Source organism: Aythya ferina (assembly GCF_964211825.1).
Source record: "Aythya ferina genome assembly, chromosome: 5".
NCBI classification, from domain to species: Eukaryota; Metazoa; Chordata; class Aves; order Anseriformes; family Anatidae; genus Aythya; species Aythya ferina.
This window is the reverse complement of record NC_140301.1, coordinates 19,562,241-19,581,182: the sequence shown is the minus strand read 5'-3', so window position 1 is coordinate 19,581,182 and position 18,942 is coordinate 19,562,241. Positions and strand designations below refer to the sequence as shown.

At 46.7% G+C, this 18,942-nt stretch overlaps 2 protein-coding genes across 9 annotated transcripts in view; one reads left to right on the top strand and one right to left on the bottom strand.

The window, feature by feature from the left end:
* The first annotated feature begins 941 nt into the window (after positions 1-941).
* Positions 942-18,942, top strand: part of TSPAN4 (tetraspanin 4) — a 404,986-nt gene continuing 386,985 nt past the window's right edge. For 2 of the 5 annotated variants that reach the window (XM_084521098.1, XM_084521107.1), the window contains exon 1: positions 14,481-14,600. The gene's annotated coding sequence lies outside the window, so the exon portion shown is untranslated. Of the gene's footprint in view, positions 1,015-9,741; positions 9,828-14,456; positions 14,601-16,315; positions 16,432-18,942 lie in introns of those variants that run through there. The other 3 variants (XM_084521103.1, XM_084521101.1, XM_084521102.1) reach the window with 3 other exon arrangements.
* On the bottom strand, positions 9,079-14,431 carry POLR2L (RNA polymerase II, I and III subunit L). 4 transcript variants are annotated; one of them, XM_084521109.1, is made up of 3 exons: positions 14,336-14,431; positions 13,309-13,416; positions 9,079-9,536 (listed from the first exon to the last, which is right to left on the bottom strand). In XM_084521109.1, exons 2-3 carry the CDS (start codon positions 13,401-13,403, stop codon positions 9,428-9,430), a joined length of 204 nt encoding a protein of 67 aa, XP_084377235.1. In that variant the 5' UTR covers positions 13,404-13,416; positions 14,336-14,431; the 3' UTR covers positions 9,079-9,427. The 4 variants fall into 4 exon arrangements, with proteins under 4 accessions (XP_084377235.1, XP_084377234.1, XP_084377236.1 ...); XM_084521108.1 differs by having other exon boundaries at positions 14,347-14,429; XM_084521110.1 differs by having other exon boundaries at positions 14,355-14,429.

The following is an 18,942-nucleotide window of genomic DNA, read 5'->3' as shown; positions in this document are numbered from 1 at the left end:
GCATTGCTCTAGAACTGCCAGGTGACAGCATACTTTTTTTGAATATTTTACAAGTTTTTCAGGATTCTGCACTTGTTCAGGGGTGAAGTTCGAGAACACCAGTGGTGCCCAGTGCCCAATGTGCCTGCCCACATCCTCCCACACCCCCTGCTGCTCATAACTACCCAGCCTCGGGGCAGATCTCTGGGTGGTACTCTTAAATAGCTGTTTAACTTAGACAAAACCAGAAACACATGCAGGAGATGGAACAGTAGGATCATGCAGATTTGAACATCCCAAGGACATTTGAAGTGTCAAGGACTAGTGTAACTCGCACGGAGGAGAAAAGGTAAAGATCGTACTTAATAGTTTCCAGAAGAAGGTTCCTGGAGTGCAGGAATGATGGCCAGACTGAGTACAAATAGCAGATTAAGTTCATGGTTGGTAATAATATGAGAACATGCTCTTATATGCAAATTGCCAAAACCATAAACAGACTTAGGCCAGGCCCCAGAGTTGATAAACAACAAGAAAGGAGTTAAGAAAAACAACCTTGAGAGAAAATAAAACATCGCGAACAAATAAATCAACACCGTGACCAGTGTTTGGATTCATCTCATGTAGTGCTTTTGACAAATTTGTTTTAATGTGCTCAGATCTGCCGTTGTCTCAGCGATGCTGGGCACCAGAAGGACTGCTGTGCCTCCCCCTGCCCCAGCAGCAGGAGCTGCCACCTGCCAAAATCACCCTGGGGAGGTGACAGAGCTGCAGGTGCCTTTAGGCACCCCAGTGCTTCGCCTGCCCTGCTGAGAGGTTCGTTTTGCTTCTCTGTCTGCTTCCTTCCCCTCAGAGGTGTGGGTGGCAGAGGCAGCAGCCATGTTGGGGCCCGCGCCCCATGTCCGCCTCCTGTCAGTGCCGGGGCCGGCTTGCGCTGAGGCTCTCCAGCAGCTCCTGTGTGGCCCAAAATGGTGGGGACAAAGAAGTGAGCAGAAATCAGCAACACCCAGGTAGCAGGAGACCCAGCAGGGCCTTGAGGTGAGTGTGGGGCCTGGTTTCCCTCAGTAGGGCTGGTCTGCAGACTGGCCTTCCTCCCTTGCTTTAGAGAGGTCACCCCATCCCCTGAAACTCAGAAGATGGGGCCTCTGCGCTGTCCCACCCTCACCAGCAGCTTTTGGAAGCTTCTCAGGGCTTTCTAGTTGCCTGGCCCCAGCCACCTGACAGGATTAAATCCAGCCACATCTGCCTAAAAGTTTCCCGGGGACCTTGGGCTCAGCTGCTTCCTGAAGTAGCATCTCGCGTCGCCCCCGTAACTCAGCCACCGACATGACTTTAATACAACTTTTTAAAGTATGCATTTGTATCTAGTAAGCCCTTGAGTACAGCAGAGTCCCTTTTATATTGAAATTCAGGCTCCTCAATAACATTTTATTATGAGGCTTGCTATTTTTGGAATTGCTGTTACTTTGTTATGAGCAAGGCACCTAACATCCTTCGATATGAAATCATTAAGGGCACAGCAGAGTTCATTACAGGGGCATTTCTCTGGATTAAGAACAAATCAATACCACACACTAATATCACAGCCTGGTACCTGGCTTTGGTTGCAAACAGCACATCTAGAGAGGGAGACACTCGTCTTTTGGCCTCTTGTGCTCTTCTTCCAATATCTTATTTACTGTTTTCCCCCAAGCTGTTGTGATGGATTTATGAGTAGACAAAATCCAAAGGTTGTTTTTCTCTAAGCTACCTGAATATTGTAGCTTTTAAAGTAGAAAAGAGAGAAATAACCAGCTTAAGTTTGTGATATTGTGGTAACCTCACATGCAGTATGACTTCCCACCTCTGACAGCAGAGCTCCTTGGAAGCGAATCCACAGATGGGACCGAAGGCCTACAGCTCTATCTGAGTCCATTTAGCTTATTACATTCTGGGTTTAGAATAAGTTTCAGATGTTTCAAATTGGGAATCCCAACATGTGGGGGTGGTGGGAGGGGAGAAGGACGAGGCTCATTTATAAGCAGCCTCCAAGGGCAGGAAGAGTTTTGCTGACAAAGTGTTTCCCAGAAGAGGTGCTGCTTTTTGTGAAAATTGGCCTTGGGCCAAAGTTTGGAAGTACTAGGAGGTTGTTAGCCTCCTGGGCATGCTATGGTCACAGGCAGTGAGGGCAAACACTGCTGTCTTGGTGGATGTAACATGGCCACAGCCTCCAGGAAGACCCTTTGCCCTGGCAGCACAGAGCCACCTTGGTCCTAGATGGAGGCTCCAGCTTTGCTCCAGAGAACCTGAATTTACCTCCAGGACCTGGCCTGAAGCAGCTTTGCCCATCTGTGGATTGAGTTAAGGATAAAAGAGGTTTAATTGACCAGCATGGGAATGCAGGGTGGGCATCGCTCTGTGCCTGCAGAGTGCAGGGACATGGGGCTGTCAGGAGCCCCCAGCTGCTCTGGCTGTGGCTCAGCCATTGAGAGCTGTGTCTTGAGATGTCACCAGCTGTAGCTGAAATGGGAATTGCTCCGTGCTGCTGCTCCCAGCTACTGCAGCACACAGCATTCCTTTTGTTCAGCAGCAGCCTGGGTAGCAGTAATGGAAGCTGCTGAGGTCAACGGCATTTGTTTCTCTTTATTTATTGCAAACAATCATTTATCAGTGGAATTTAATTATTACTTTTTTTCTTTCCTTTTTAAAATGTTGCTCAATGGAGGAAAACAGCCATTTGTCTAGGCTGCATTTAATGCTGAGTGGGTCCAAATAGGGTGTGTGTTTGTGCACCTTCGCGGTGCTTTTGGAAAAAAATAAAAATCAAGTTAGTGAAGTGTGGAGCTGTAGGCCATCTCTGTAATGATCTGAAGCACTCAACCCACTATAAACTTAATGCTTTCATTTATTAGCTCCTTCCTGGAGGAAGACCTCCTGGTCAAACTGCTATTGCTCCTTTAAAAAAGTAAAGTTCATAATTGCTTCAGCTGCACAGCTCATTACTGGGAAGGGCCTACAGCTGAAAGCAGCGCTCATCTTCTTATTTTGTTTTTAAATTTTCAAGGTGAATTTAAGCAAAACCTCTTGTTATTCCTCCAGCCCAGACATTAGGTATTCCATTGCTGTGTATAAACTTATAAACTCAATTACAGAAGCGCCAAACTTCCACTTTCTTTGGAGGCGGGAGGCTTGAGGGCTTTGCTGCATCACAAGCCATTATTGTGTTGATAAAGAGCTGGGCAGAGCCCTGGCAGTGGCTGATCAATACCTGCAAGTAGTTGAGGCTGCTCGGATTGCCATTTATCCCGTTTTTCCATTAAGTGGACTTTTTCCCTTTGCTTTCCTGTCTAGGAAGGAGCATGCCTCTACATAAACTGCCCGAGGGAAGCCTTTTTCAAAAAGGACAAAAAGGGGTGGTGGGAGGAAAACACCTGGAGGTGGCTTTGGGTAAATAGCTGGAGATGGCTGGGCTTTGGCTGTGCTCTTGTACCTTCTGGATTGCTGGGGACATTGATGCTGCTGATCTCTGGGTTGCTGCATGGCTCGTGGCTTTCCATGGGCAAAATGGAGTCCATGATTCCTGTGCTGGGCTCAGCCCACAGCCGAGCAGCTCTTTTTAAAAATGTATTTCAAGATATTCCATTAGGATTTGAGGCAGCATGTAACAGGGGTCCTTGATAAGAGGGAGGCAAGAAGAAAGCAGGCAATGGGTGAGATTAGACTTGTTGCTGTTCATCTCTGATGGTTTCTGAAGGGCAGGGCGAGTGTCATCTCAGAGGCAGGGAAACTGAGGCACTGTACTGGTGGCAGGCTTGAGCACCAGATGCGATCTTTTTAAGGCCTGTTCTGAAATATACAGCTTAAGGTGAAGTGGCTTTCTTTCTTTGAAAGACTTGAGCAACTTTACTGATGTGACCAGCTGGGGGAAGGCAAAGAGACTGTGGGATGGGATGGTCCCGAAGTATAACAGCGTTGAAGGAAGGATTCCCACTGAGCTCCATGCGCTTGGATCAGACCTCTGGAGAGATGCTGGTGAGGACACCGACATTTATGTTAATCTCTGAAGTAATTAAATGCTTGTAAATAGCATGATGGTGGTGAACGAAGTGCTAGAAAAGGTGGCAAGCAGAAGCTTGAGAAAGGTCAACAACTAATGGTGGGTGCTGAGCACGGCTGTCCTGCTGCTTGGCCTCAGCCCACAAAGGCACTGATTTCCTTCATTTTTTAAAGCAATTCGTTACTTTGAATGCTCCAATTAGATGTGCTTTTAAAAGAAGGAGGTCTGATTTCCAAATAGTGGGTATTCAGCATTTGTTCCTTCCATCTGCAAATCAAGCCTGTGGGGTGGGGCATGGGTTAATTCAAAATCATTAGTGCCTATGGAAAGTCTTGACCAGAGCCTTCGGGGCTTGCTTTGAAGTCTGTTGTTAACTGCTGTTTTCTTATGCTCCCCAAAGTATATGTGCTTTTAGCTTTTTGTCAGCTGTTCCATGCCGTTCTTTGATCGCTATTTGTTCAGCTCCTGAAAGCAGAAAATTATGAACCCTTTTTATTAAAAACGTTTGCTTCGTGTTTGGGAGTGACAAATGAAGGACTGTTCTGCATGAATTTTTGAGCTTAGCTGTTACAACACTTGGTGTTTGCTGCAGCCTGCGGAGAACAGCCACATCAGGAAAGAAACTGGGGGGAAACTCACATGGTGCTCAGGGGCTCCGTGTCCTCACCCCAGCTACGTGTGACCTACAGGCACACAGTGTAGGTCACCAAAGTATGTGACAGCCAAAATCTGGAAGATATGTGTGTGTGGAATAGAAATAAGACTGAAGGTACCTAGCACTCTGCATGTCTTGGCTCTACATCTCCTATATATTTCTGTAGGTGAGCATCAAGGAGAAACAAACGAGGGTTTGCTACTGCCATGTAAATGTCGTGCTGCTTCCCAGTGCTAGCCTGAAGCACAGCCACTTGCCCTGCAGCTCTCCCTGGGTGGCCAGAGTTGCTGAAGCCAAGGATAACTTCTTAACTCTTTTTGGTTTTTATGGTCTTATGCACCCCCAGCACATGAGGCTGAGGTCTGCAGCAAGATCTGGAAGCTCTTTGAGTATCTAAGGCTTGGGCACCTCAAAGAGCCTTTCTTAGCAGAACCTACTAAAAACAAATTAATCCTGGACACTCAAGTGGTCTAAGGCACCGCATGCTGCCGGGCCATTTGAAGTCACACTGAAGCTAATGAAAAGACTCCCACCGACTTCAGTGAGCAGCACATCAAACCACCAGGCGCGGCAAAGCCCGCGTGCTCCCTGCCCTTGGTTTTCACATCTCTCTGTTGTGCCGCTCCCATCGAACAATTAAAAGTGCCTTCTCTCGGGCTGGAGAAGCTGAATAAGAATTGGATCTGAAAACAAAGCCACTCTGTCAACTATGGCACAAACATGTTGAAGTGGAAATTAAAGCGGTGCCCATCATCTGGCGAGTCAGAGCCAGGTGGGAACAACAGTTTGGAGATGTTGCATCGGAGGAGTGGCCAAAGTAAGAAATCCTGCTAACTAAGCTCAAATTCTGCTCAGAGAAGGGGCGAAGCAGAAGTGCTAGTTTCTTACTAGGGTCAGTGCTGAAACTAGAAGATACTTGAAATTAAGCTGCTTTTAATGGCAAATAAGTTGGGGGGGGTTTCTTCCCTTTTGTTTTCTTTCCTTCCTTTTTTTTTTTTTTTTTTTTGTTTTTGTTTTTCCTTCCCTACTGCCTTTGGGAGATGTTTTTTTTTGCCTGTAGAGCTATTTGCAGGGAAAACGATAGCTTGTGTTCTGGACCCTCGTAGTTTGTTACCACTAAAATGCAGACAGGTAGCCACACGGTAAGTTAGGCATCTCTATGGAAACTTACGTACAGCTACAGGGTTGTGCACTGCTGGTAATGACAGTTTTCAGAGCTCCTAGTTTTCTTCGTATAGACAAGAAGCACATACAAGAACACAGGCTTCAGTACCTGGTCCCAGGCTGCATTTGGGGAAGAGGGATGAGGAGAACAAAACCCCAGCATCCTTCCCAGTGCATCACTCCGGGGTGAGGCCCTCAGGTTGTTTTTCAGAGCAAAACTCCTTTTGAAAGCTAAGGCTGGAGGCTCGTTATAGCATACTGACATATTTCACTTCCTGCAGATGGACTCAGAATTACGATCAGGATTTATTGATTTCTTTTAAACTGTCATTTCAAGAAATATAAAGCTTTCCCAGCATGTGAATAACCTGATGCTGGGACTCCAGGTAGAAGCAGATTTGGACACAACAAACACAGGTTTCGCTGTAGTTTGACCTCATCTGACATAATGTGCTGAGCTGGCACTAGTTCCATATTTTTATGGGGTGGTGAGGTGGAAGTGTCCTGCCTGAGCCCCTGCCTGTGCCCCTCGGAGGCTGATATCTGGGTGCCAGCAGTGCTCCTGTTACACTGCAGCTTGTGCCTGCGTTCTTTTCCAACACCAAGTTAATGCGATCCCTACAACTGTCTTCCATAATCAAGTTGAGAAATTTCTAAAATGCTTTATATATAAAGTGAATTAGTAACTGCAGAAGAGGCTGCATATTCTGTATGATTTCTCACTTTTTTTTTTTTTTTTTTTTGCTCCTGCCTATCTGTTGGTTCTGCTAATGTCTCCTTTTTATAAAGATTCAGAGAAAAAGCCAGGTGCTTTTTTTTTTTTTTTTTTTTTTTTTTTTCTTTCCTATGTATGTGCATGTCTCTTTTACATTAGCTTAAAAAATATGGTGGCTGTGAGCATGTTTAATGGCTGTTCGCACAGAGATCTGGCAGGTTAGGAAGCAGATCCAATATGCTTATGTTATTAGCAGCTGCAGAAGCAAGCATGGGAGAAATGACAGCGGAAAGGGAATTACTTGCCTAGTTACCAGAGAGCAAGGGTGAAAGCTGGGACTTAGTGAAATTTTCAGTGGATTTCTATGACTTTTTTTTTAAATGGGATTTAAGCTCTATTTCTGCTCCTGACCCTCCCAAGGACAGAACTCCTGAGACAACCTTTCATACGAACATGATAAACTGTGTGTGGACACATCGCAGAATGTTTTTTGGGCCCGTGCTGCATCTGCAAACTCCTGAGGAAGTGCTGCTATGCAGACAGGTTGCTGTGTGCTGTGTGGAGCAGTGTTAATGCTCACCGTGACTTCATCCTGCTACTCATTCTTGTTTGCTGCTCCTCGTGTAACAGCTGGTTGATGGAGTGATACCAGGCTGAGTGTCGTTGGCATCCACTGCGCCGTACTCTGAGAAGCAGTAATGAGAGCAGCCGAGCTGCTTTTCCCTCTTCCTTTGAATTTCTGAATGAGGCCTGCTTTGTTTTTGTAAATTGCATCTTCATTACAGCATTTAAGAGCCGTAGCTGTTCTTATCAAGTAACTTAACCTTGTGCTGGCATCTGCTTTGAGAAGAAACATGTCGTTCTAAAGCAGAAAACCAGATTAGAAAATTGCTTTTGGAGCTAGAAACAAAGTACTGTCGGCTCTCTAATCCAGTCCTTTGGCACCGATGCTTGGCTGCCTCCGCTGAACGCACCCGCCTGGGCTGCTGGGCTTTCTCAGCACAGCTCGCTGAGCGAACGCAGGGGAAGTGGTGCTGGCCTTTTGGGCTTGCTGTGAACGAGTCCACGTGTATCTCCGTGTAACGCTCCACTGTAACAGAGAAAAGTGCCCTACAGGAGTTCGTTTGGGAAAGGTCATCTTACGTTTCCCCTTCAAAAACTGCCCAAAAGACAGATAAGTTTTTTCTTCTTTTTTAAAGTGCATTTAGCTAGCTAATACAGCAGTCATGCAGAACATAAGCTATCCGACAAACTGTGAAATGAATACTAGAATTAATTGCTTAATTCTCTCCGCATTAGGCTAAAGCATGTGGTTTTAAAATGTCTTCAATGAAGAACTGCTGAATATAGGAAAACTTATCCACTATCCCATTGTAATAAATTGAAAAGCAAGTTCAAGTGTAAAGATTGGTGGGGTGATAGCGATAGCCAAAGGCAAGCTGTCCTGTAACTTTTTTTTTTTTTTTTTTTTTTTTTGAGACAGTCTAGGTTTAAGGTTTGCACAAAGAAGTTTGACCCATTAAGCACACTAAATAGTACCCCTGGAAAGGAAAGTTTTGTTAAAAACAGCTTCTTTGTAGTCCTTAAACTAGGGAAAAGAATCCACAAATATACTTTTCACCCAGCAGCTGAAAGGCGAGTGCCAAGAGCTTAATTGAACCAAGTAATAACAGGCTGCAAGTGAAGGGATTATCACCTCTCCCAGCCTGTTATCTACGAGGCTGTTCTAACTATGATTTGTCCTACATTTGCATCCAGGCAAACGCTGTTTAAACAGAATCCTGAGCGTGCACAGATGTAAGAACTGTCCTCCTGCACTTTGGGGCGAGGCTGCTGTGCCTGCCTGTGCACACACTAGTGGGAATGCTGCATTTCCTGGGTGTCAGACAACCTCAGGGAACGTGGTCCAGCCTTCAGCTGCCACTGCAATAGAAAGGTGAGGAAACAGCATCTTTTGGCAGGGCTGGTGCCTGCCTTGCAGCATATACAGCTCACCTCCCAGCGTTTCATTCTACCAGGAGCGCCCAGGGCCCGCTTATTTTGGCGAGGCAGTCGTGAAGCCAACGACACCACTAACAAGCAGTAACCTTGCGTGTGTACCAGTCACAGAGGAGGTGCTTGGCCGGGCTTTGATCCTGTTCACACTAGCGTGTGTGAATTCCCCCACCCAATGCCTTCAGTGGGAATGCTCAGACACTTTACCAAAGTGCAGAGCACCGCTCTTTTTTAACCGTTTTTCTGTAATGGAACAGCCAGTGTTTTTATAAAAATTGGGGTAGAGACCACAAGCTGACCTCAGCTGCAGTGAAAAGGGAGCTCTGCAAGCTTCCAAAAGTAACCCTTCATTCTTACCAAGCAAACTTACCCGTTCTGCTGCTGGGACCCAGAACTCCAGTCTGTCTTTCTAACCCACCCTGACTGCACAGTGTGAAACACTTGGTGTACTTACTAGTGTTCCTGACCTCAAAGGGACCAGCACAAGTGGTGAGATGAAAGCACGCACGTAACCCTAGCCAGCAACTGCAGAAAGGCTACAGGGAAGAAATACCTTTAATTCCACATTTTATGTAGACAAATGACTATATTTCATAAAACAAACATTTATTTTTGCTGGCAGAAATATCTACAAGTTCAGGAAGAAAAACACCCTCTGAGCATTGATTTTAAAAAGAAGCATTTGAACTTTTAATCTCCAAATCTTAAGTGGACTTCATCCTTTGCTTGTTTCCTTGGAAGAAGTCAGCGGTTTGGGGCAGCGAGCTAAACATCTCTCAGTGGTTGCACTACAGGTGGCTTGCATCTTTTAATGCCTGAAGTCCAGTTTCAAGCTTAGAATTAGAAATACGATACACATGGCTTGCAGCATAGCACATTTCTCGTCTCATTTCTCCAGGGGTGCATAATTCAAAAGCTTCTCAATCAGATCCACATGGGCTAGGAGCATTCTGCGGCAGCAGTATCTCTTCAAGCCAAGGGCATCCAGGGCATCTCTATTAACGAACGAGAACAACAACAAATAATAAAAAAAAAAAAAAAAAAAAAAAAAAAAGAAATGAGTCAGAACCACTTGTAAGTGTTCCTAAGCAACATACTGATTACTCTGAGTTTAGTCATAGAGGAAAACTTGTTTGCAGTTTAAACCAAGAAATTTAGCATGTGCTGTTAATGTTCTTTTCCATTTGCTGCTGTTGACAGGGTGTTTGCCTGTTCTCCGGCCCGCAGACGCACGTGATCTTCTGTAAAGATGGAATCTAGCAGAGACAACTCCCAGACTTTCAGAGGTAAGTCTGGAGAACTCCCACAGGGACAGAACTGTAACAGAACAGATCTTAAGAATTTCTTCTTCTGAACTAGTCCTCTAATGTGGGCACACTTGGTCATGGGAGCAAGGTTAAGTGAAATCAAAGTATTTTGGTTTTAGAAACAAGTTTCTGGTCTTCACAGCTGGAAAGCAACTTGAAATACAGCACATTTCTAACTCCAGTTATTTAATTACAGTGACTTAGTTTTCCTCCTACAAACACCAGTCTGTAGAAAATAGAAGAGCTGATCTGGGTAAAAATCTCATCAGTCAGAGGAGGCCTGAGTGTAGTAACGGGAACAGTTCTGAAACACGTGAAGTCATTTCCACCCCTGACATCCTGGACAGTCCTTAATTACCCCTGCTGGCTGTGGCTCCTGCTAGCTGTGTGGCAGAAGGCAGCAAACAGGCACAAGACAGTCTCCTGGCACGAGGAATAAGGAGTAGCGTCTCCATGCATTGTTATCTGTGCTATTCTTAGCATCTAAAAGTATCATTATAACACATCTGCTCTGTATAATGGAGGGTGATACCTGCTTACTTCGCAAGATACATTTGTGATCTAAGGCACTTTAAGGGGGTGAGAGAGATTAAACTAAAATAACTCAAAATGCAAACTAATCCTTACGGATGCTAATTCTGAGGAAGGATAAAAACCGTTACAGATCCCATCTGAAATGGCATTCACTTGTAAAACTTGCCCCCCACAAACAACTAAGGACATGCAGACTGCTCAGGAAGAAGTCTTACAGTCCTTCCATGTAATTCCCCCTGAATGACTCCCCAAGATTCTTTCAGTGGGGTAGAAAATCCCTTTATGAGTCATCCTAGCCTAAACTGCTGCGCGTGTCTTCCATGGATGTCCCTATCAGACCTTTTATAGATGAGATGCTATCCAAGCTCTTTAGCACCAACCTATTAACCAGAAAGCCAGTCTGACACTCCTTCAGCATTTAACATTCATGAAATGTGACTCAGCTCGGATCTTTAGATTTATATCACGTAGCTCAACCATCCAGCATTTGATTAAAACAAATGAAATTCCTCAAAACTTGTAATTGTCTTGTTGCAAGAAGCTGGTAGATGCTTTTCTAAAGTATTAACGACTGAGAGGAGGCTTCTGCACAAGCTGGACCGTGGTAAAAGGTTGTTTGGCTTCATGCAGTACAGCCTAATTGCATGGAATAAAACTCCTGCAGCTTCTCTGATGTCAGTTAGCCCTCAGACCTGTCAGCGGCTTCTCGGGCTGAAACAACAAGGCTTTCCATTTTAGTCCTGGCACTTGCCGAAGTTATTTAAGAGAAGTGTACGAACAGTCTAATTTTAAGAAAAGAATGTTTATAAATAATATCACGTGATACTTAAAACATTCCAAAACACTTGAGAACAAAACCATCTGATGTCTGTTGATACCTAAGTTTTAAGAGCTGTGTCTGAAAGTTCAGAACTTTCCAGAGGTGCAGAATACTAACATGAACAGAAACTGTAGAAGTCAGGCTATAAATTTCAGCAAAACACTACCAACACTTCAGTTGTTTTTCCCTTCTTCTCTAGCTTCCAAGTACTGAGGGGAAAAAAAAAAAAAACTTAAAGGGACAAACAGAAAGGTGTGTGTGTGTTTTTTTTAACCACAAACTGATTGGAGAAGTTTATTTCTCTGTTTTTGTCCACTTATTTCTGAAGCTTATAATTAATGGTGATTCTAGCACTGCACCGTAATATTTTAATGGTTCATCGTCTGCTGAGCCCTGCTTCTGATTTCACAATACCAGAACTACATTAGCTCAAATACTCCCCCCAGAATTACACCCATGACCACAGCATTTGTTTTTGAGGTAAGCATTTAGAAGTAAGAATGGACTGCTTCCAATGCTCCCTACATAAATGCAGCGGAATGCTGAAGATAGGAAAATATATTGAAAGGTAACTGGAAAGTAAGAAGTCACAAGTGGTACCAGAGCAGCTCAGATAAACTTCAGCATTAGTGAGAGCTGATTTGCAGCCTGTGATGTCTTAATGCTTTTAACTACATAAAAGAAAAACAACAAAAGGCTGGTGTAGGAGCTCAGTTCTAGGGCCACTTTTGTTCAACATTTCAGCAATGACCTGGCTGCGAAATGCATCCTCAGCACGTTCACTGCTGGCATTAAACTGGGAGGTGCTGTTGCCTCCCTGGAGGGAAGAGAGCCCTTGCAGAGGGATCTACGTAGATCAGAGCACTAGACAATGAGAAGTGACATGAAGTTCAGCATAGCTAAGTGCTGGGTGCTGCAGGTGGGGTGAAGTGGTGCTGGACACGGGTACCCACCGGGGCACTGGCACCTTCTCCCTGCTCTCTCCTGCCGTGATTCCCACTGGTCAGTTTTTCATGAAAAATATAAGTGGTGATGGGGACAAGTCATCTTTCCCTCTGCAAACTCTATATGAAGATTAATCATAACTTCCTAGAAGTTTAAAAGAGGCTTAAACCTCAAAGCTTTTCTTCTCTTCTTGTTCTGTGCTTCAGTGTCTAACACAGGACTCGGTTTTGTCAAAAGCCCCAAGAACATTTTCAAGATTTAGAGAAAAGGCAGTGAAATCTGTGTTGTTTATGCACATTCTGTAATTCAATACACGGCACTCACACATTTAAAAAACCTGTTAGTGACCTTAGCTATGTGAACACAAAACAAATACTCTTTTAATTCTACTTAATGGCTTCAACATGATTTTGGGAAGTCACTCAGATTTGTGCCATGTTTTTTTCCACTGTTTTGATTTGCAATTTTTTTCCCTTCATACTTAAACTTGATGACAGTGTAAATATTGCTCAAGAACTACCTTTCACAGACCTGTCAGATGCAGTCCCAGCACTGCCAGACCCTCCCCGAACTATTAAAAGACAATTTGGGTCACAAAAAGCCCCCGTGGACTTCTTAAAATAGACATGTTAGGGTATTTAGGGCAGTCAAATTAAACAGGGGCTCCCTCCCCAGCACAAACCAGTGCTTTGAGATAAGGCTAAAAATCCTGGAGTAGCAAATATGAAATGCTTATAGGAAAACCTGAAAGGGGACGTGCACTGTGAGCAGCATTAGATACTCCTTACAACTGCCACTTTGCCTCTCCTATAAAAAGAGGCAAGAAAAAGTGATCCCACCATAACGCTTTGGTGGTGAAGCTGACCGCGTTGCTTGTTTCTTCCTTTAACCTTCCCTAGGAGGTGAATATTTGAGGCTGTGGGTGCAGAGGTTACACTTGGCAAATCCCCTATTACCACCCAGAAGTGTTCCTTAGGGACCTGGCTGCTTTTTATCCCCTGTTATGGGGTCTGACCCGTGGTTACCTGCTGGGCTCAGCCTGTGGCTGCAGCTTTAGCTGCTTCACAGCCGTTTGGCGGTGCCGTGGCGCTGCAGAGGGTGAGCAGCCAGCACCCGAGTGTCCCCCCAGCACCCTTGGGTGCCCCCAGCACCCCCACGCACCCTTCGGTGTACTCGGCCTGCAGCAGCCCCAGGTAGGCCTCCCACTTGTTGCCCACGATCTTCCCGCACGTGAAGCACCTGACGGGGATGATCATCTCTGCTCGGCGCCTGCAAGGGATTCAAAGATGCACACACACAAAAAAGTAAATAAATTAAAAAAAAACAACACAGCAAAACCTTAAAAAAATGACACACGAGGAAAATGAAAATAAAAACATTTAACAACAAAACTTTAAAAAAGAGATGCACACAAAAGCCTTACAAAGTTCCCCCAAAACAAAAAAACGTTAAAAAACCAAAACAAACACAAAAACCTTTAAACAAATTTTAAATGCCCTAAAACCTTGAAAAAAGCCCTAAAACCTTAGAAAAAGACCCCCCCAAAAAAACCCTAACCCCCCCAAAAATGAAACCCCTCCAGAAAAACCCTAACCCTCCCCAAAAGAACCCTAAAACGTTAAAACCTTAAAAGAAACCCTAAAACCTTAAAAAAAAAACTAACCCCCCGAAAAAAAACCTAAAACCCTCCAAAAACACCTAAACCCTTCCCCACAAAAAACGAACCCCCCAAATAAAAACCTAAAACGTTAAAACCCTAAAACTTAAAAAAAAAAAAAAAAAAACAACACAACAAACAAAACCTAAAAGCTTAGAAGAAACCCAAACCCTAAAACTTTAAAAAAGAAAATCCCTAAAACCTTAAAAAAAATAAAACCTTTTTTTTAAAAAAGCCCTAAAACCTTTAAAAAAAAAAGCCCATAAGCCTTAAAAAAGCCCTAATACCTTTAAAAAGAAGAGAACTCCCCCAAAAAGATCCCCCAAGACAACTAAACCCCTCCAGAATAAACCCTACCCCCCCCTAAAAAAACACCCCTAAAGCGTTAAAACCCTAAAACCTTAAAAACCTAACCCCGAAAAAAACCTAAAACCCTCCCAAAACACCTAAACCCCTCCCCCCAAAAAACTAACCCCCAGTAAAACCCCTAACACGTTAAAACCCTAAAACCTTCAGCAAAAGCCCTAAGACCTTCAGCCAACAACCAGACCCTATCAGCCCGAACCAGACCCCAGTGCCGGTGCCGCGCTCTGGGCCCGGGGCGGGCGGGGCGGGGCGGGGCGGGGCCGCTGGACGGCGCCCCGCGAGGCTCAGAAGAGGCGGCTCGCGGGGCGGGCTCGTGAGCGCCTTTCGCGTGTGCGGCGCCGGGGCGCTGGGAGCGACACAGCGACACCGCCAGCAGCGGGGGGACGGCAGCCCGCGGACACGGCACTTGTTGCGCCCCGGCACAACGCAGGTACCGGGGAGAGCGGCGGGGGGCCGTGTGGGGATGGGAGTTGGGGTTTGGGGTCCTGGGGGGGGGATTTGGGGTCACCAGGGGGGTTATGGGGTCCCCAAGGGGGATTTGGGGTCCCGAAGAGGGGGTCTGGGGGCTTGAATAGACTGATTTGGGGTCATGATAAGGGATTTGGAGTCACAAGGGGGGGGTTTGGGGTCCCAAGGAGGGGGTTTGGGGTCCCAGCCGTCGCCCCTAGGGTTGTGCGTTGGGGTCCCCAAGGCCCTTGGGGTCCCCGCGTTGTGGGGCAGGAGGGGCGGTGAGCCCTGAGCACAGCGCCGGGACCGGGACCAGCACCAGGAGCGGCCACTTCAGGCACCGTCCGCCCGCCTGCAGCCGAGGGATGCCTGCTGCGATGCTCCCAAACTTGGCGGGGCCAAGGGGCTGCTCAGCAGACCCCATGCTGGAGCACGAAACCCCCCAGTGCTGCCCCTCGCTCTCAGCCCCACAGATCCTCAGGCAGAGCTGAAATTCCCCCAAACAGCCTTATTTCCCCGAGTTAATGCAGCGCACGGAGCCTTCGCCGCCAGGCAGCTGAATTATCGCGTCCCAGTGCCCGGCTCACGCTAACCCAGCTCTCCCCACTGCTCGGCTGCTGAGCTGCTGGAGGATCGACCCTCCGCGCCGAAACCTCAGCCCCAGCTCGACCCGTGAAGGAGCAAATAGTTTCCTTTCGACAGCCAGGGGCTTGGGGTTGTTGGGAGGCGTTCGCCCAACTCAGATCGCTAATGAAAAGACGGCAATTTCTGCAGTCCCGGGAACAATTCCACGCGGCTGCGAAGGGAGCGAAATGACTTGGCGTGGAGGGTGGATGCACTCCTGCGATCTGCAGATTAGTGTCATTACCGCTATTTTAGACCAGCGGGAGCCAAAGCGTCTTTTCTTTTCCTCCTTTGATTTCTTTTTTTTTGGGGGGATTGAGAATTCGGAGGCTGTGCTTTGATGCATTTTCAGCACCAGGGCTCCAAAGTAATTTTCATGTTGAGCTGCGCAGTGAAAGGCATTTGTATTTGGAGCCGGGGATTTGCAAGTGGGAGTGAGAAAGAGGGGCTGTCACGGGGGCTTCGCAGCAGAGCTGCGTCGTTAGACCGAGGTCAGCCTCCTACAGCTGCCTGGTGCAAACATGCCTGTTTGTTTGCTAAAAACAAAAGTGAATTTTAACTTTCAGACCTAGTTCTTGGATACAACTTTGCATCTTTTATTTTGGAGGGAACTTAGCACTGCTGTTGCATGTGAATTTGTGTCCTTTCTGGATAACCTGCATTGACTCGGTGATGGGTTTAACGACCTGACAGGTCTCCTCTGGCCACAGTTTCATTGATCCTAAAAAACGTAAGGATTTTATGATCTGTGACCTGGAGAGAGTGCTGCATACCGAGAACATCCTCTGCTCAGCTCCATGTATTTGCTGCTTAACCTGACCATTTCCCAAACCACAGGAGTCTGTTTGGGGGGGGAACTGTGCACGCGTGTGGCTGTTAATGATCCCAGTGGTGTGTGGTGGGCTGCAGCTAACGCCAGTCAGGGTGATCGCTTCTGCTGCTTCGTCAGGAGCAAGCCCCGGTTTGTAGCAACTCCTTTTCTGCAGGTGAGCTGGGTGCTGCTGACACTCAGCTGTTGCAGTTTGGTACTTAGCACAGATAGGTCTCTTCAGCCTCCTTCTGAAGAGGAAGGGAACCTGGAAAACTGGAGGATGAGGTCTCTCTGAACATCCTCCTGGAGAAGAGCAGGGGTGGTAGCAGCTGGCGTTACCCCTAATCCCAGAGCTGCAGGGATCTTCCTTGCTGTGTCTGTAAGTTCTCATCCCCTTTTGGGTCTCTTGCTGCGTTGAGCAAGCAGCAGTCCCCAGACCTCCGATTCTTCAGGCTTTCAGACAGTAGCTGGGGGGCTTTGGGGGCTCCTCAACGCTGAGCAGAAGAGCCTCGCCTAGAACCAGCTGAGCTGGAGGTCTGCGCGCTGCTCTTCTGACGTGCTGCCTTGTGAGGCTTTGTGGTGGGGCGCTGCTGATAATTTGCCCCACTTCTCGGTTAATTCTGCGCAGGCTTCTTCCTGTGATGTGGACAGCTTTTGAAAGCCTGGTATTTCTGCCCCACCAATGCTGTGTTAGCATTTTGGGGGGGCACTTAGGTGTACAAAATGCAGCTGGAGACGATTGTTTCAGGGCACTCTCAGCACTGAAGTCCCAGGCATGTGACCAAGGGGTATGTCATGTCCTCCTCCCTATTCTGCCATCCCCAAAACGTAAGGGAAAATATTGCAGCTTGTTTAAAAACAAAACAAAACCGCAAAACCACATGCAACTTGTCTTCCCCCTCGCCCCACTGAAATGACCTGAGCGACTGAACTCATCCTAAAATACTTCTCTAGTCTGAGTGGCCGTATGACTTCCTGCGCCTGGCGCTGGCAGACTGGCTCTCCTCTGACCTTATCGCTGGAGCTGGGGCTGTAGGAAGAAGTCGTGGGATCTCTGCCTCTGGGCTGGTAGCGTGAGAAACTGCTGGCGTGGGGCTGGGAACTGGTTTTGGTTGTGTTCTGGGGGCTGTGCTTGGTGAAGGTGAGGTATGCACCCCCTCTGGTCTCTGCTTCTCACCTGCGATTGTTTCTGTCCTTCTGGCTTTGTTTCTGCAGGGGTGCACTGAAGCCTTGGGTCTTCTGAGACCTGATTTGCCTCTTAGGTAGCAGTCGTGTTCAAGGACAATGAATTGCTGCTTAAATTGAAGGCTCTTCAGAAGAAATGTTCAGTGAAAGAACGTTTTTTGTGCCGTAGATGTTGACTTGCAACTTCCTAGAAATCTGCGTGTAGCTGTGCTGGCTCGGTTTGCAGCTGAGCGCTCTGTTTCCTGCCTCTTGCCGGGGTCACTGGGCGAAGGAATGTTATCAGTTCCCCTTCCGTCCCCGACTAACGCAGTGGAGCTGTGTGATTGCAGAAGTTAGCGGTATCACGCGGATTTGGTGCTGTACAGCACGCGTTACAGCGAGCTGGAGTGGAGGAATGTTTAAAAAAAAAAAATTAAAAAATCCTTGCGTGAATGTTGAAATGAGCGATGAAGTTGGGTGTTCATTAGTCAGGAGCTGAAATGTGGCACGGAAAACTTAATGAGTAAATACTTAGCAGTGGAGAGCCAGAGGGAGAGGGAATATTTATTTTAAAATATATATAAAAAAAAAAGATGGGGCTTGGCTGGGCTGCTGTTTTCTCAGCCATGTTCTCTGCTCCAAATCTACCAAATCCAGGTTCACTCTTGCGCTTCCTCTAGCCCAGGGTAACAACCCAAAGTTGTCACTCATCCTGCTCCATGCCAGGAAAAGGGGCTCCTGCCATGGTGACTCTGGAAGGACTTCCCTTCTTTCCGTAAAGTTTCCAGGATCAAGGAGCAAAGCCTGAGCTGGAACTTCTTTGCTTTGCCCTTGAATTGGTGAGTGGGCGGCTTTCTGTCCCCGTGTCCTCCCCCTGCTGCCTTGCTTGGAGATGGCTTCGTGTGCGATGATGGGGAGGTGAAGAAAGCCATGGGGGAGAGGCAGGGAGGATGGAAGGAGGAAAGAGTCGTCTGCCCGGTACAGCTTGGTGATGTTGAGTCCCCCCATATGCTGCTTAATAGCTGCTCAGGCCCCTGGATTTAGCGACACAAACAGAGAAGCTGCTAAGCAAGTGAGAACGAAGAGAACCGTCCCTAAGCCGGGGATGTGACTGCAGCTTCACGGTAATACCAGGCAAGCCTGATGGTGCTGATTTCATTAAAAGCAACATTCAGGGCCTCAAAGCAGGGTTTAATACTACTATATATTTTTTTTCTTAAATATGCTGACCTTATCTGGTAAGCCTGTAATATTTGTTGCAATGAAGAGCAGCTGCTGCATAAATACATATATAATATCAGTTGCCAATTCCGAAAGCTGTGCTGAGACCGTGACTTGTTTGAAGTGGGGTTGCTATTAAAAGGCAGGTGGCAGGATGTTTATTTTACACCTTGTTAATTGCTTGTTTTTCCTGCTGTAATTGGCTTCCTAATGGGGGCAGAATGCTCTTGGTTTTGCACACAAAGCTTCATTAGTGACAACCGATGGAAAGGATTCGGAGGGTGGGATTTGTATGAAACATATATATTGAGTAACAGATGTCTCTGCTAAACAGAGTGTACGAGGAAGTCCCGTAGATGCATCCAAAAATGCAAATGCTATTCCAGAAAGTGATTTAAGGTGTCCTTGGGCTGGATGCGAGCCTCGCTGCCTGTTACTGGGGAAGGGGGGCAGAGGTGCTGCTCCGTGTCACCAGGAGCGGGGTGCTGGGGAGGTGCTGGGGGCT

Coding starts and splice junctions, on each gene's coding strand:
- POLR2L (XM_084521109.1), bottom strand. CDS start 13,403: ATGATCATCCCCGTCAGGTGCTTCACGTGCGGGAAGATCGTGGGCAAC. Junction 9,537..13,308: donor CAGGCCGAGTACACCGAAGG/GTGCGTGGGGGT, acceptor GTTCGTTAATAG/AGATGCCCTGGATGCCCTTG.